Source organism: Fusarium keratoplasticum, chromosome 10 (genome assembly GCF_025433545.1).
Source record: "Fusarium keratoplasticum isolate Fu6.1 chromosome 10, whole genome shotgun sequence".
NCBI lineage: Eukaryota > Fungi > Ascomycota > Sordariomycetes > Hypocreales > Nectriaceae > Fusarium > Fusarium keratoplasticum.
The window spans coordinates 300,701-316,308 of NC_070538.1; the positions used below are offsets into that span (position 1 = coordinate 300,701).

Here is a 15,608-nt window from a genome sequence, read left to right on the forward strand (position 1 = left end):
CATAGCCGCTAAATCAGGAGCGCCCGCAACCGAGTAGGGATTCAGGCCGAGTCAAGTCAAGGTTTCATGGCCCCATCTGACTGTAGGTAGATAGCTCCAACTGGCACGGCGCCCTCAGTTCCCGTCCGTCTGATCCTCCATGTCGAGCAGCGAGTCACTCAAGATTTTCAGGACATGAGAGAACCCTTTCGCTTTCCACTTTCCTACGTCTTCCAGCAGGCTGGCAAACTCCAGCAGGATTCTTTTGGCCGCATTATACCCGCCCTCGAGGATGACGCCCGAGAAACTGACCACACCACCAGTCCAGACAAAACGGCTGACGGCGCTTTCCTGGTTGTCGCTGACAACGGACGAAGGCGTAAACAACGGAGACGCGCCCCAGTCGCCCCCCAGTGCAGCCCAGTCTACCTCGCTAAGAAACTCGTACGGCTCGACGTCCTGGCGCGGGCCGCTAGAGTCGTCGCGGTTCGTGGGCATCATGAATACGTAGAGTCCTAGAACTAGCGCCGCTGCGAAGATGGACGCCTCCGAGTGGAGCGCGGTGCCGTCGTTGAGGCCCCGGCGGGCCATGGCCGCGAAGATACCGGCCGCATGGAGGCACGCCCGCCGCGAGTACCAGGTCTGGCTCCAGAGGGCGATGGCCTGCAAGGCTTCGTGTGCGCTGTCAGCCCCCCTTTGTCCAGCAGCAAGCTCAAACACGTCCAGGTTGGCAAAGAGGTGTAGATTTAGAAAGTGCCACATTGTGATGCAGTTGGGGTTCTTGAACCTAAGAAACCTCTCGTGTGCGATGTAGACCTCGCCCAATGTTCGTGACATTAGTCTCCCCGTCTCGTCTGATACAAAAACCCTGCAAGGCGCGTTACCGAGTGTGTGACCGCCGGCAGAGGGTGTCTTGACCATGTGACGACGCGCTTCGAGGATACGGATCCAGATGATAGAGAGCAGCCCGATAACACCCTCGGACGAGAAATTCGGCGATTCTGCAAGGCAAATCTCCAATTCATGCATACGAATCACGATATATCCACTGCCGATGCTGGCTCCACCGTCGATAAGTCGCTTCCATGCTCTGGCCGAGGAAGACTGGAACAATTCCGCGGAGCAGGGGTGCTCGAATCGCACGGTAGGATCGCGAATGAGCGGCGGCTCACAGAGCCTATGCGCCAGCCAGGCATCTATCAGCGCCAGCGAGGCAATGAGCCTAAAGTAAATTCGACGAAGTTAGCGGAGAGAAGGGGTCCTATCGTCTCGAAACATGTATGAGGTGGTGGTTGTGGCGGTGGTGATGGGGGTTGACGACGCACTGTTTGACGCTCTCCATTCGCGCCCAAGCCTTCCACAGGGTGTCGTCACTCGTAAGTCGACTCTCATGTCCGCCCCGCGGGCTTACTTGTTTTAGAAGATCGATCATACTTGGGGAAGCAGGCCGCGCGGCAAACAGGCCCGATGTTTGGGCAAGCTGAATGGATGTGTATTAGCATCGGGGCGTTTTGTGAGGCCCCTTCTCCTGGTCGTGGGAGCATTTGATAGACTTACTGAAATTGCTTGAGTGTACAACATTCGAATCAGCGACTCGTGCTGGCTGCACTATTAACTTAGACGTCAGCGTATATCTAGCAAACGAGGAATCACGGGACGTCTAGCCGGCACATGAGGCTTACACGAGGTGGGCAGATCTTCCAGGCTTTCAGGAGCACCGTCGCGGAGGTCAAGTGGGCGATGAGCTTCGCCGAGCCACCTGGGCCGAAGCATGGCGTGGCCAGGTTACCACAGCATCTCTGGGTTGCCACCTACATATGACAGACAGATCATCCAATCAGCAACCGTCTTTTCGATAACAAGAAGCATGCAGAATAGCGACAGGGCATAAATACCGGCAGGAAGTGCAGTGCGAGTGCGCGCACTTGCTTCGAGTCGAGGAGTATGAGCCCTAGAAGGCAAAACGACCAGATGACCAGGTTCGGTGCCGACTTTGCCGAGAAAGTAGGCCGATGTATACAGATGAGAAGGGACTGGGACTGGCGGAAAACAACATCGAGGCCGAGATTGAGCAGCCGCGTCCCTGGAAAGCCTGGGCAGCTGGCGCCACCCTGTGATGGGGGGAAATCCAGGGCAACCTCGCGCATCATGTCTTGACGTTTGTCCTCGTCCAGTCCCCACGTCGATTCATTCTCCCTACCGACGGACGGGGCCAGCGAGGTTTCCGCGATGGACGTGTCCGTCAAGATGTTGTCGCCCTTGTAGGCCACTACCTCAGCCCATAGCTTGGCCGCTTGGTCGTCTGCCAAGGACGAGCCGGTCTGTGGCCACAACCGCGCAACGTGAGCGAACCGCTCGGCAGGGATGCTGCTAGCACAGTCCGAGCTGGAAGTTTGCGACCTTGACGCCGTAGAGGGTAAGTAGCTGTCGATGGCAAAGTCCATATAGTCAAAGTAGTGGAGGTGATAGCTGTTGTTATTGCTGCAGTTATTGAAAAGGTCAAAGGCGCCTTCGTACAGTTGAAGGTCGGTTGAATGGGAGTAGACGGGGTCGACTAATGGCTGAGTGAGTCTAGTGGGACTGGTCAGGTCTACATCACTGGTGGATGATATCTCTCCCATCAGGAAGGAGGGATGTAAGAGTTCGTCGACGCCGCCACCACTTGAAAGCAGAACGGCCTGGTCCTGGGCTCGAAAGCCGGGGCCTTTGTCGACGTTGTGAGGTTGCGCCGCAGCCAGGTTAGGGGCGACGGAGTCTTGTCGCACCGCAGGTTCTGGAAGTGGCGGATGTTGGCGGTCATCATGGCGACGTCCATGCAAGGTTGGTTGCAGCGTCGTGTCTCGCGGTTCGTCTAGTCCTTGTGGGTGAGCGTGGAGCATCGAGGCCGTGGCCAGCGCGTCGAGGTTGGCGGCGACGGGTGCTTCCTCTACGTGCACTGGCATGGCTTCCTGCGCCGGCGGCGAGGCATCATCATCATCAGTCTCTGTACTACCTGTACTAACGGGACCTTGGCCCTGGCCAGCCTTGGGAGAGTGTTGGCTGTCCTGGGCGGCGATCGCCCTCAAGTCTGCACGGGTGCCATTCGGGAGATTGTCTGGGCCATGGAAGAACTTGGTGTGTCGGAGCAGCACATCGCTGGGCCATGGGAGTCAGCGACCGAGCGAAAACGAAGCTACCAGAGCATGACATGACCTAACATGCAGTTCTGGATTGAGAACATGACTGACCTCCGCGCGTACCGCCGTTGGCACTTGTTACACTGGTATGGCCTCTCCCCGGTGTCTATGGGTTCAATCGTCAATTGGCCAGGTTGAACAAGGCGCGGATCAGCCAGCTAGCTAAGGCCCGAGAAGGGGGGGAAGGGGGGGAGATTTCTCACGAGATCGTTCATGACGCAGGAGATGTTCCGACTTGGAGAAGGTCTTGTGGCAGTATCGGCAGTTCTTCATTCTGGAGGATAAATAGTCGTTCGTCGCATGTGGGAAAGCGACCGGACCAGGTATCGACGTGGGGCATCGATGAAGAGATGGCGGTGGAAGAAATGGGTGGAGGTGGAAGAGGACGTCTCAGGAATTGAGGAAGCAGACACCTCAGGCAAGTACATAGCCACGACGTACTGTAACTTCTTAAGCTACTTCCCTGGCCATTGACGTAAATGCCGAGGGGAATTACAGGTTAGACTGCGGGGTTAGCGAGCCAGCTGAGGCCCACGAAATCTATTTCTGAGGTCAAGGCCGGTAGCGCCGCTTAACAAGCTAACTGACTGGGGTTCCGCTTCCTCATCAACTAGCCGAACCCGTGGCAGTCGGTCAAGTCGTGGTCATCGTGGGATGGATCTGCTGTATCTGTATCGTGGTTTCGACATATCCCACGACCGGACCACACAGCTCGTCTTGCGCGCCATGTGGGCAACATCGATCCAGTTTGTGTGCCCTGGTAGGGCATTCCCGTTTGCGTCCCTGAGGGAGTGCGGATCTCGACGGCTTGCTGGACTATCGAGGACCTCAGCATGCAGCCTCCCTCGTTGCTGCCGTGTTCCATTAGGTGGATGTGTCATCAAGAAACTAGAAGCTGGGAGGCTGAGCCTGTTGAACTGATTCTCTCATTGCTGTGGGTGGGCTCAGTTTTACACAGTAACATGTCTGTTCTTATTTTTCAATGACACCTTAGTCGTGCGCAGGAGCAAAGAACACACACTGATAAGCACATCGCAACATTAAAACTCAATGCTGTAAGACACCGTGTAATATATCTATGTGAACTGCCACAGGTTCTTCTATTAAGAAAATCGGCTGCTACTTGGAAACAAAAGCCCTAGTTGACTTCTCTACCCCGTTTGACAAACGCGCTTCACAGCTTCGCCTTGCCAGTTTCGATCAGAGACCATGCGGCTGAGTCGATCTTGCTGTACTGCTCACCATTGAGCCAGTAAGTGCTATCCATTTGGTCTCTAGTCACTGCGGGATCCCATGAGAGGGATTTCAGGGCCACGCTCGACTGTTTGAATGTGGCCGTCATTTCGATACTTTGAACAACAACGTCAGGACGGTCTGCCAACACCACTAGCGCCACGGGATTTATCGGTCAGATGCCTAATACTTACATGGGGCGGAAGCGGACTAGCTTGGGCAACTGGTAAGCGGTCAATCCGCCAGACCGAAGCCGGCTGTAGAGGTGTTCGACGAACTCGGTCTCCTGTGAAGGGTCGGCCAACGTGATGGTGGCTGCCCCTGCTTGCCCGTCATACCTAAGCAAAAGCACAGCCCGCATGTCAGCATGAAGGGGGCCAAAAAAAGGAGAGGAGGGAGAAGACGAAATAAGCCCTTACCGTTCGAGATTGACGGCGTACACAGAGCAGTTCTGTACGTTCGGAAGCTGTCCTATGTGCTCGCGCACCTCGCCAGCACTGACATTCTCCCCTTTCCATCTGAATGTGTCCCCTGATCGGTCGTGGAAGCGAATCCATCCGCTTTTCTGGCGTACCAGTAAGTCTCCAGTCCGCTGGAAGAGGTCGCCCTTCTCGAATACATCAGAGATCAACTTTAGCTTAGTAGCCTCGGGGTTATTATAATATTCATTATAAAAGGCCATAGACCGCACGCGGCCAATAGCCTCGCCGGGCTCGTCTGCCGAGGCATGGACACAAAACCCCGTCGCGGGGTCCCGGTATGGCGCCTCGGTGGTAGGGTCAAACTTGACCAGAAAAATATCGTCTTCGGCATAGCGCTTTATAGGCCCGGCAAACCCAACCATTCCGGCGCCCCCCTCAGAGCGTATAGTAGTATTATCAAACTTCGCAATGCCCTCGGTAGAGCGGTAGACCTCGCGGATCTCTGGGATGCCAAAGCGGTGCGTCAACTTAAGCCAGACTTCTCGATTGAGGCCATTCCCTAGCGCCACGATACACTTATGTGCTCTATCTGCAGGAGACGGCGGGGCGCTGACGAGGTATCTACATAGCTCGCCGACATAGAGCATCCGCGTGGCTCGGCTCTCAACGAGCTGTGTAGAGAAGCGTGAGGCTGAGAACTTGCGGGCTAGGCAGAAGGTGCCTGAGACGCCGGTGACGTAGTAAAGACCGGCGAAGAGGGCGGTCGCATGGAAGAGAGGCAAGCAAGAGTAGGTGCGGAGCGGCAGATAGGTCTTCCGGTTCTTGACATCGATAGTGGTTGGTGTCGATACCAGGACGAGCAGGAAGTTCTTCACAGCGACAGCCTTTGGCTTGCCACTCGTACCAGATGTGTAGACCAGGGCGCCGACATCCTTGAGGAGACGCTTTGTCAGCAGAGGGGCCGACGCTGGCATGGGGTTGGCGAGATCTTCATATCGAACCTGGACGATTCCTACGGCGGCGCAGACCTCTGTCGTGAGCTGTAGCGGGCCAAACGAGGAGAGCGAGAGCGAGAGCGTTGGGGGAGGCTGGCTGACGCTGGCCAGGTCCGCGATAGCTGGGGCAAGGTCTGGAGTGCAGACCAATATCTTGGCATTCGCAGGGCTGCCGTCAGATCAATCAAATCAGATCAGGACCCAAATCTGATCTGAACTGATAATTTGCCCTCTATATCTGATCTGATTGATTGATTGATAGATATCTGATATATCATAGCTCACGTGAAGCTATCCCCATCCTCAGGATCCTGCCCTAGGTTCTAACTGGCCTTGTTGCTCAAGCATAGGCCCCCTAGAGTAACACGCCCTCCCCTGATCCAGTTCTTCAGTAATTGGACCGACTCAATGCTCGATCCAAGCAGGGAATGCCGCTGTGAGGTGACTGTAAGCTTCGCAAGACTGAATGCTCTCTCACAGTCAGTTGCCATGGCCGGAATAGCAAGGACGTCCAATGCAAATCTGCTTAAACGCGGGAAAGCGTTCCTATGATCAATCCACCACTGAATAGGGTCATTCACCTGCTCCGGCTCAAGCCTGTAGTATCGTTCAAGCTCACTGCCTGTTGCTGAGAGCTTAGGCTGCCGGCTTTTTACCCACTGCTCAAACCTACTTTGCTCAGGTCGGGGCGTTAACGAGGGCGTGGCGAAAATACTCTCCTCAGAGGCATCATCGTCGTTTGAGTACCAACGCTCAAAGTAGCCTTTGATGCCATCCTTTGCATCCCGAAGCCATTGTAGCTGCTCCGGGGAGGTCCAGTTAGTCTCAAGCCACCGGAGGCCAAGGTCCGGATTTAGAACAACAGAGGCCGCAAACAGAGGCGATCGCCCGAGGAGAGTGTAGTACTCGTTAAGCTTAATCCAAGCATTATTGATGCTTGCCCTAATACTTGCACGCTCTTGGCCCTCCATACTAGCAATATTGCTCATGGAACGAGCATCGCCCTGTAGGTAGTCCTCTCGAGAATGTGCAGGGAGGGCATCTTCATTAAACTGTGGGCTGGCAAGTTGATGGGCCGGAAGAGCTGTTTCGCGGCGGCGGCGTAACGGCGTGATCTCATACCCCTGAAGTCGTGATGGTAGTCGTTGCTGGCGTGAGGGTCGCTCTCGGGTTTGTCCGACTGCTGATGGTCGCGCAGATATTGATTTCACACCCGTAGCTGGTTCGGGCTCCTCTCCCTGGATCATATGTCTTACTTCCGCAGCTAGATGAGCAGTTTCATCCTCGTAGAGAACCCTCCAGTCTTCGAGATGTTCCAGAATAAACTCCATCCCTGTCATGACCTCCCAGAGCCGGCCGTGACCCCCCGCTTGTACCCCATCCCTGTGTTCTCATCGTCATATTATAGATCGGCTCCAAGATATGACTAACCTCCCTGAGGACCTTCCAGTCATCAGAGGTCAGGATGTCAGCTGTAGGAACCCTTCTTGAGGCGTCTGCTTCCAGCCCTAGCTCTTGAATGAAGCTATTGAGCTCAGACTGCTTGATCAAGGCGCGTTCGATCATCATATAGGTCGAATTCCATCTCGTAGCGTTGTTCTGTATGACTTCAAGCTCGGCCGTTGATTCTTCTGCAAGCTTGTATATGTCCGCCTCCTCCTGCTCCTTGGCATGTGCTTTGAATGCTTCGGTGCGTTGCGGAGAGGCTCGGATGAACCTGACGATATTATGAAGCTTCCCAACTGGACCCTTAGCTCGCCAGTGTTCGAGGTCTTCTTCAACCCGCTCCAGCATGCCATAAGCCTCAGATTGAAGTTCGAAAGAAGCTGCATCATCGCCATAGAGGAAAGCTTGGGCAACAAGGTTTAGAATATGCCCGAAACATCGCATCCTTCGTGCCTCCGTATCCGCTCGAGTCATCGAGGCATCGAGAGTTGTGTAGAGGCTTCGCAAGCAAACATCGTTGCTGGTCGCATTATCACAGATCGAGACCCCAAGCTTCGAATCGATCCCCCAATCACGGACGACATTCCTTATAGTGTAGGCGATATTCTCGCCGGCGTGAGACCCGATCTGCCTCCTGAAAGCCAGCAGCCGGCTTTGGTATAAGTTGCTCTGGTCAATATAGTGACCAAAGATCGAAATGAAAGCTAGTCTGTTTGGAGAGGTCCAGAGATCGAAGCTGATATGTACCTGGGTAATAGCCTTGTCGAGTTCCTCCTTGACGGCCGCTTTCTTTAAAAGAGAGTATATCCTCTAGGTCTTTCTTAGCTGCAGTTCGACCCCAGGGCACCTGGGTATAAAGATCAGGGTCTAGCTGACGGAATAGCTCTTGTAGGTAGGTACTCTCGAAGGTAGTAAAGGGGGAGATTAGAATCAACAATATAGCCAACTGAGAGCTCTCTGATCCGCGCCATCTTCGCTCGGGGAAGAATGAAGGAAGAAGGAGCTGGCCGTTTCTTGGATGCGCTTCTTTGAAGATCGAGGACCGACGAATCGTCAGATGAGCCCGGTTCGAAGGTCTCGGTGATCCTGTGAGCTCTGAAACTGTTAGTAATACCCAGAAAAAGGGAAGGACCGCCAACTTGTAAAGATGGGCTTGTGCCGAAGATGTCGACTGAGCATTGAAAAAATCGCGGTGTGCCCTTATCATCACAGAGCCGGCAACACCAGATATCCCCGCTAGATGTATTGTCTCTCCTCAATTCTGCTAGGAACCAGCCATGGTTTCCGATCCAGCTTCGCCGGCCCCTGCTCTTCCTCCTATCTAAGAGGCTTGCAATAACGAAACGTCGTTGGCCCCAAGTAATCTTGTAAAGGTCGTCAACGGAAGAATCGGTAGTCGAGGCTAAAGCCAAAGCGGCATCATACTGCTTGGCGATGCTCTTAGGCCGGGATCCGAGACGAGGAAATGCGGGTGGTGGCGATGACGACGCGCTGCCAGCAAGGCTGCCTTTTAAAGCGGTCTCGGACATTTTGGACTATGATTAGCAGAAGGTCTAGATAGCTTCAAAATTAAATAGCCAAGATAGGTTTCTGACGATCCAAGGGTGGTGTATGTTCATCTGGCTAAGGCTATACCGTGATAGAGCGAGAGTAGGAAAAAAGGGGGAACCTTCCTTCAGATTTGCCTCCGGCCAGGACCCAGGCAAGCAGGGGGTCCAGGACCAATCAGCTCGGCTGACCCCTGTAACACCGTTGCTTTTCGGAGAGAGCCTTACTCTCCGGAGTCGGAGCATATAGATGATCCGGCAGTTCTAGGGTAACCGCTCTCTGTGCAAGGGATATCAGATATATCAGATGTATAGACGCTTGTATCTGAATTGATTGATCTGATGAAATTCCATATCTGATTTGAATTGATTGATTTGATTGATATATCTGATTGTTAATCTGATCTGACGGCAGCCCTGGGCATTCGCGATGTCAAGGCAGTGCTGTAGTGTTTGTCCTGTGGTAGTTGGTTGCACACGTCAGCCACACCTAACTAACTAGTACATGCAGCCACGGGGAGTCGACCCCATGGGGAAGGGAAGTGGTGAAATGGGCGTGGGTAGGGGTAACGAGGATGTGGACTGTGGGGATGTGGACTGTGGGGATGTGGGACAGGCCATTTTAGCAAGGACCAGGGAGCGAGTCGGACACGCGTGTGGGGAAGGGAGGCATCCATGTGGAATGGATGATGACACCGCCATTCAGTAGGTATGCTAGGTGCAAGAGGATAGGTAGAAACAATTGGGAGCGATGGAAGGGATGGGAGTCTACTTACTCTGGAGCGCGGTGTTGATGAGGGCTGGGATGGCGCCGAGCTTGGATACCGCGACTAGAGACAAGACCATTTCGGGCGAGTTGGAGGTAAAGACGGCCACCACGTCTCCGCTTGAGACGCCATGATGGTGGAACACGGCGGCTAGTCTGCTGGATTCTGTCCGACTCATCACAGTCAGTCAGATTTCTAACATGCCATAGCCAACTCCAAAGTTTGTGCTGAGAACTAGCGAGGAACGCAAGACCACTCACCCAGAATTAGCTCGGCATACGTCCACCCGCGGCCCTCGAACCAGAGTGCCTCTGCCTGCGGCTCCGCCAGCTGCAGCATGTGGAAGAGGGAGGCATCATCGCCCAACGCGCGGATTCGCTCATCCATGCGCTTCCGGAACGCCTTCTCGGAGAGTAGCTGGTTGATGTCGTAGGATACGCCGTAGCGAGTGTTAGCATACAAGGCGGTAAGAAGCGTTGCCGTCGCCGCGCCAGCTGCGATTGCGGCCTTCTTGACCGGAGTCTGAAGAGGATGAGGCATTGCGTTTTCTTCAGCCTTGCGAACTGGACGGGTTGTTCACGGTGCAGTAAGTGCTTTTCTGTCCACAAGGCAAAGGAATGAGGAGGAGAAGGAAGAGGAGGAACATGATTAGAGGAGGCCTTCCTAGCTTGAGATATAGCGAAAGAGGACACTCGATACGTTTCCGCTCGGGGCCTGTCTGCTCGGCTCCGGTCAGCGTCAGGGCCAGGCGCCGGGTTCATCGCGGCTAGTACATGCGTGGGGACCACGTCTACCTAAACTTGAAGCAGTATAGCTCAGGCTCCGACAACCCGGCCGAGGTTGGTGCTCTACCGAGTGTGTGGCATATCCGCCAGCTCCCTACAGCTCAAACAAAGAGACAAGCAAGCCTCCTAATCACGCCTCGGCTGGCGGCTCGGCAAGTACAGTGAGTGCCCCTCTGGTAAACCCGCGCTGGGACTTATAAGTTATCGACGACGTACCTACAGGAGCCAATACTCGTACCGAAGGGCCTGACTGCTGCTGTTGTCAATTTGGCCCTGTCTCATCCCATCTATCATCGCCGCCACCCCCCTCACGTCGTTGCTAGGCGAATCTCCTCTTCAGCATGTCTCAGCCGTCCAAACGAATCGAGATGCTCTCGGGACAGCTCTCGAATGAGTCGCCTGTGGCCGCCCTCCTCCGTCAAACCAATAATGATGTGGTGAGCAACCCTAGTTGGCGGGCAGGCAGGCCGGCTACTTAACTGGGTCTTTGCCGGGCAATCGCGTTCCTGATTGTTTTCGCTGACGGGAAATGGTCAGGTCTTCACCCTCGCCATCCGAACAGCCTTGACCAAGTCTAGGAAAGGGTACCTCAAGGACACCCAGCTCGAAGGGTTGCTAGTGCCTCTGCTCCAGGTATGTACTCCGATACCTTACCTAGGTGCTTTCCCGGCGGCCTAGGTGGGCAGGTGCTGACACTGGCGGCCCCAGGAGGTCCTGGGCAAGTCTGGCCTCGACCCAAAACTCGTCGAAGAGATTGTGCCAGGAAACGTCCTGCATAAAGATGCTCCCTTTGTCATGCGGGCCGCAGGCATAGCCGCCGGCTTCCCGGCCACGACAGCCATGTCGACGGTTAGCCGCTGGTGTTCCTCCGGACTCCTCGCTGTAGAGGCGGTCGCACAAAAGGTCGCCTCTGGCAGCATCGATATTGGTATTGCTATCGGCGCAGAGAGCATGAGTACTAACCCTGATACCGGTCCCCCTTCCTTCCCTCCTGGCTTTATGGCCCAGCCCGTCATTAAGGACCTGACTGAACCTATGCCCTGGACCGCCGAGAATGTAGCCCGCGACTTTGGGATCACCCGGGAGCGACAAGACGAGTATGCCGCTGCGTCAGTTAACAAGGCCGAAGCCGCGCAGAAGGCCGGCTTTACTGCCGACGAAATCGTGCCCATTTTGACAGCCTGGAAAGATCCCAAGACTGGCGAACTGCACCAGGTCGTCGTAGAGAGGGACGATGGAATCCGTCTAGGAACAACCAAGGAGAGCCTTTCAAAAATCCGATCAGCATTCCCGCAGTGGCCTCCTGCTACGACCACGGGCGGCAACGCCTCGCAGATCACGGACGGGGCTGCAGCTGTGTTGGTCATGCGCAGGGAGATAGCTGAGAGACTGCGGCAGCCCATCCTTGGCAAGTACGTCCAGTCCACCGTGGTCGGCCTTGATCCTCGCATCATGGGAATCGGCCCGGCCCACGCGATCCCTAAGCTCTTGAGCAAGGTGGGGATAACCAAGGACGATGTTGATATCTTTGAAATCAACGAAGCCTTCGCATCCATGGTAAGTCAGAGAGCCGCCACAAAGGGCTATCGCAAGACTTTTATTGACCGTGGTTGAACCAACTGTAGCTGGTGTATTGCACCGACACCCTCAGTATCGACCCCAGCCGCCTCAATCCACGTGGTGGGGCCATGTGAGTTCAGACAGCCCAGCTCCCGAGAAGGTCCTTGTTTCACGAATATGTAATGCAGAGCCTTGGGTCACCCCCTTGGATGTACGGGTGCCCGCCAAATCATCACCGCCCTGTCAGAGCTTAGACGGACAAGGGGGAGGATTGCAGTAACGTCCATGTGTGTCGGGACGGTAAGTCTCCTGAACCCTTTGTGTGACAATGCTGACCAACCGTTCCAGGGAATGGGCATGGCCTGCTTGATTGTATCCGAGCAATGAGTGACAAATCGTGTATGTATGTATTGTGTTGTGTTGGCCCAACGCCACACCCCGGATTGACCCCACCTCCCCGGCTCTCAGGTTGACAGACCATGCTTAGCAGGCCTGTCAGGCAGAGTCAAGGGAGCGAAGCAGGAAAAGAGGGGAGCCGGCGAGAGGAGGAGGAGTGAAGACATCTTAGCGTAGCCACCGGCCCTATGAGATCCGTTCTCCGGGCGTAATAAATACTGACTGACTGACTGACTGGCTTCCCTCGCCTCTGCTGGGGGGCGGAGCATCCATGTGGGGTCGGATTAGGTAGTCACAGGAATAAATAAGTCCAATTACTCCGTAGTTGTTCGAGAGCTCCCAGCTTCACTTGTCTCAGGCTTACTTCGTGCTTTTCCCTCACGCCCGCTATCAGTATTACTTTTCGTCATGTCGTCTCCCATAGAAGCCCCGTCCAAACCTCCACCGCTGGTCAAGAAGCGTCGAACCCGAGCCTCCAAGGCGTGCCTGTTGTGTCACAAGCGTAAAGTCAGATGCTACATAGCCAGGGTCGGCAGCCCCTGCTCAAACTGTACTGTGGACCAAGAGACCTGTATCGTCCCAGACAGGAGCTACCAAAGGTCAAGCCTCCCCCTCTCCCTTCGACGTTGGAATGCTTACCGATCGCTACACTGTAGTAGATGGTCAGAGCCCAAGACTCCTTCGGTTCAACCCGAGGGCCAGGCTGCTTCTTCTTCGCTCAAGAAGCAGCATCGTCAACCGGTGCATTTGGGCACGGCTCGCGAGTATTCCCAGGGAACCCCCACCCCCGTTCATCTCGCTGGGAGCCCCGGGCGTCCCCTTGACGAGTCTGCCCTCCCGCTCGTAGCCGCGGGCCCGGACAATATGCCATCTTCTGACATGGATATCTCTAGACTGATGCGCAATCCGCCTTCCGAACAAGCTGAGTGCACGTCTCTCGAGCCCAGCTACGCCAAAGTCGTTCGCTTCTGCTAACCCGCATTCTGCCCACAGGTCCTGTCCCGCGTAGCAGGGGCGGGTGGGATCGCGATACCTCTCACAGTTGGCACTACCCCCGACAAGATCAACACCCGTTAGCGACGACACTGCCATTCTCGGCATATCTCTTCCTCAAGGTGTCCAACCTCCATAAGCTGCCGCCGGAGAATATCAACTTTCTGGAGCTTAAAAAGTGCCTTAGAGTTCCTTCGCGTCCCTACCTCGACGAGTTTCTACAGCAATATTTTCGTTATGTCCACCCCTTCCTCCCGCTAGTAGACGAGACAGCCTTCTGGGAAATGTATCACAACGCCGAGGTGGGCCCCCAGTTCCCGCTCATCGTGCTTCAGGCAATGCTCTTCGCCGCCTGCAGCTTTGTTTCCCCAGGCACGCTCGAGGAACTCGGATATGCCTCGGTTCGGTCCGCTCGACGCGCTTTGTACGAGCAAGCAAAGTGGCTATACACCTTCGAGACGGAGGATTCAAAGCTTAGCATTGCCCAGGCCGCGCTCCTCCTCTCATACTGGACGCCGTCGTTTGAAGAAGCTGCCGTGAGCAAACCAAACACCGCTTGGCTGCGAATCGCCATCGAGAACGCTAGGTCCATCCAAGCGCATTCGTGTGGCTCTAGACCCGCCGTGAAGATGTCTAGAAAAGCAACTGACCAGCTACCGTTAAAGAGACTATGGGGTTGCTGCATCGTTCGCGATTGTATGTCGGCAATTTCATTGCGGCGAGCTTGCCAGATCCAGATACCGGACTCGGCCTCGAACAGCCAATTTTCATTGACCTTGAAAGACTTGAGGCACGAGATCAATGGATCGAGAGTGTACGATCCTCGGACGAAAAGGCAGTTGATCACGACCTTTTTGAATTTTGCCGAGATGTGCATGTACTTGGTGGACATCTCCGTACTTCTATTTCCCTACGACGGAGGCCTACCAGGCCAGACAAAGCAACACGCACGATTCGAGAGTATTATTAGCATCCTGGCCTGCAAAATGACACTGGGACGTTGGCATAGGAACATCAAGAGAGCTGAGGACGCTCAGAGAGAGTATGACCTGGTGATAGATGGAAAGCACACCATCCACCCATCGCAGACTCTCTTCACAAACCTTCTGCATATCTACTACTTGTATGCCCGCAACCCCAATAGCGTACTCATCGCAAAGCTAATGCTCATGTTCCCAGCTCGGCAAAGATTGCGCTGGCAAATCGGCAGATGCTGATGAGCTTAGACACAGAAGCCGTTAAACCCCAAGACGTACTGGGATGTCGTCAAGAGGTGCAAGAAGCCACTACTGCTATCGGCAACTGCTTGAAGGCTCTCACAGAGCGGCAGCTAGCTCGCTTCCTACCTGTTAGCGTGTCAGTTTTATCTTCAGGCACAAACACGCCCCATGAAATAAGCTAATGCGGAGGTGCACAGAGTCCTATGCATCGCCCTTCCATACGCATTACAGACCGTTGGCTATGAAAAGCAGCATGAACAGGTTAATTCCAGTGGGCAAGTTTTCACCCACGCCATGGAGACATACGATCCTCTCTACGAGGGAGTCGAGGGCCTGACGAAGACCATCCAACTCATCATAGGAGAGAAGAGCCTTGTCGAGTTGATGGGAGCTGATCCTCAGACGATTGCCATCCCTGCTTCGGACCGAGTAGAGTCGATGGCTTTCCCCCATGCGTGCTATATGAGACTGGTCCTCACGATGGATATCAGGCTCAGTACGGGTCGTCTGCCAGAAGAGCAAGACCTCCCGAGCACACTGAGAGAGCATTTGGCTAATAACGCAGGCTGCCCTGGGACAGTCATTACCACTCCCAGTGCACTTCCGCATATGGACGGAGCCAGCGTATTTGAGGCCGACCTGGAGGCTTTTGAGGGGCCCTGCGATGTGGTGAATACAGAATTCGGACTGCAAACGGACTTGGTCCAGCTGCCTGGTGATTTGCATGCATTCGAAGGAGACATTGCCATAGATGACTTCATGGCTTTTGGCAAGGCTCTTGCTGTGGGCAAAGAGGAAGAGATGGACACGAGCCTGTGGGAATTTACAAAAACCTTCCCGGACTTAAGAGGTCAAGGATGCCCAAGTCCAGAGCAGTTTTTCTTTAACAACTTGGGAAACTAGATCAATAATCTACTCTTCTCGCCCGGCAGCGATGGGTCTTCTATCTAATTTGGGTATAGTGTTGGCGTTTGTTGTTGGCGACCCATTCATTCCAGCCCCGATGAACCAAGGCAGGCCGGTCGGGTTCGTAGACGAAGTTGTGGCATGGGGCGAGCAACTTCACACTGCTTCCACCATGTCGCTGAC

The 15,608-nt window shown here is 54.7% G+C and overlaps 2 protein-coding genes across 2 annotated transcripts; one reads left to right on the forward strand and one right to left on the reverse strand.

Moving 5' to 3' along the window:
- Positions 1–114: 114 nt before the first annotated feature.
- NCS57_01194800 (uncharacterized protein) lies at positions 115–3,428 on the reverse strand (the record flags this gene model as incomplete). Its single annotated transcript, XM_053061640.1, has 7 exons — positions 115–1,201; positions 1,305–1,459; positions 1,537–1,587; positions 1,662–1,790; positions 1,875–3,114; positions 3,207–3,261; positions 3,359–3,428. The coding sequence occupies 7 exons, from the start codon at positions 3,426–3,428 to the stop codon at positions 115–117; spliced, it is 2,787 nt and encodes a 928-aa protein (XP_052908168.1).
- A 7,263-nt stretch (positions 3,429–10,691) lies between these two features.
- Positions 10,692–15,422, forward strand: NCS57_01194900 (Acetyl-CoA C-acetyltransferase; the record flags this gene model as incomplete). The annotated part of the gene is made up of 8 exons (XM_053061641.1): positions 10,692–10,787; positions 10,888–10,983; positions 11,059–11,907; positions 11,976–12,040; positions 13,319–13,995; positions 14,083–14,422; positions 14,479–14,655; positions 14,717–15,422. 8 exons carry the CDS (start codon positions 10,692–10,694, stop codon positions 15,420–15,422), a joined length of 3,006 nt encoding a protein of 1,001 aa, XP_052908169.1.
- Positions 15,423–15,608: the final 186 nt, after the last annotated feature.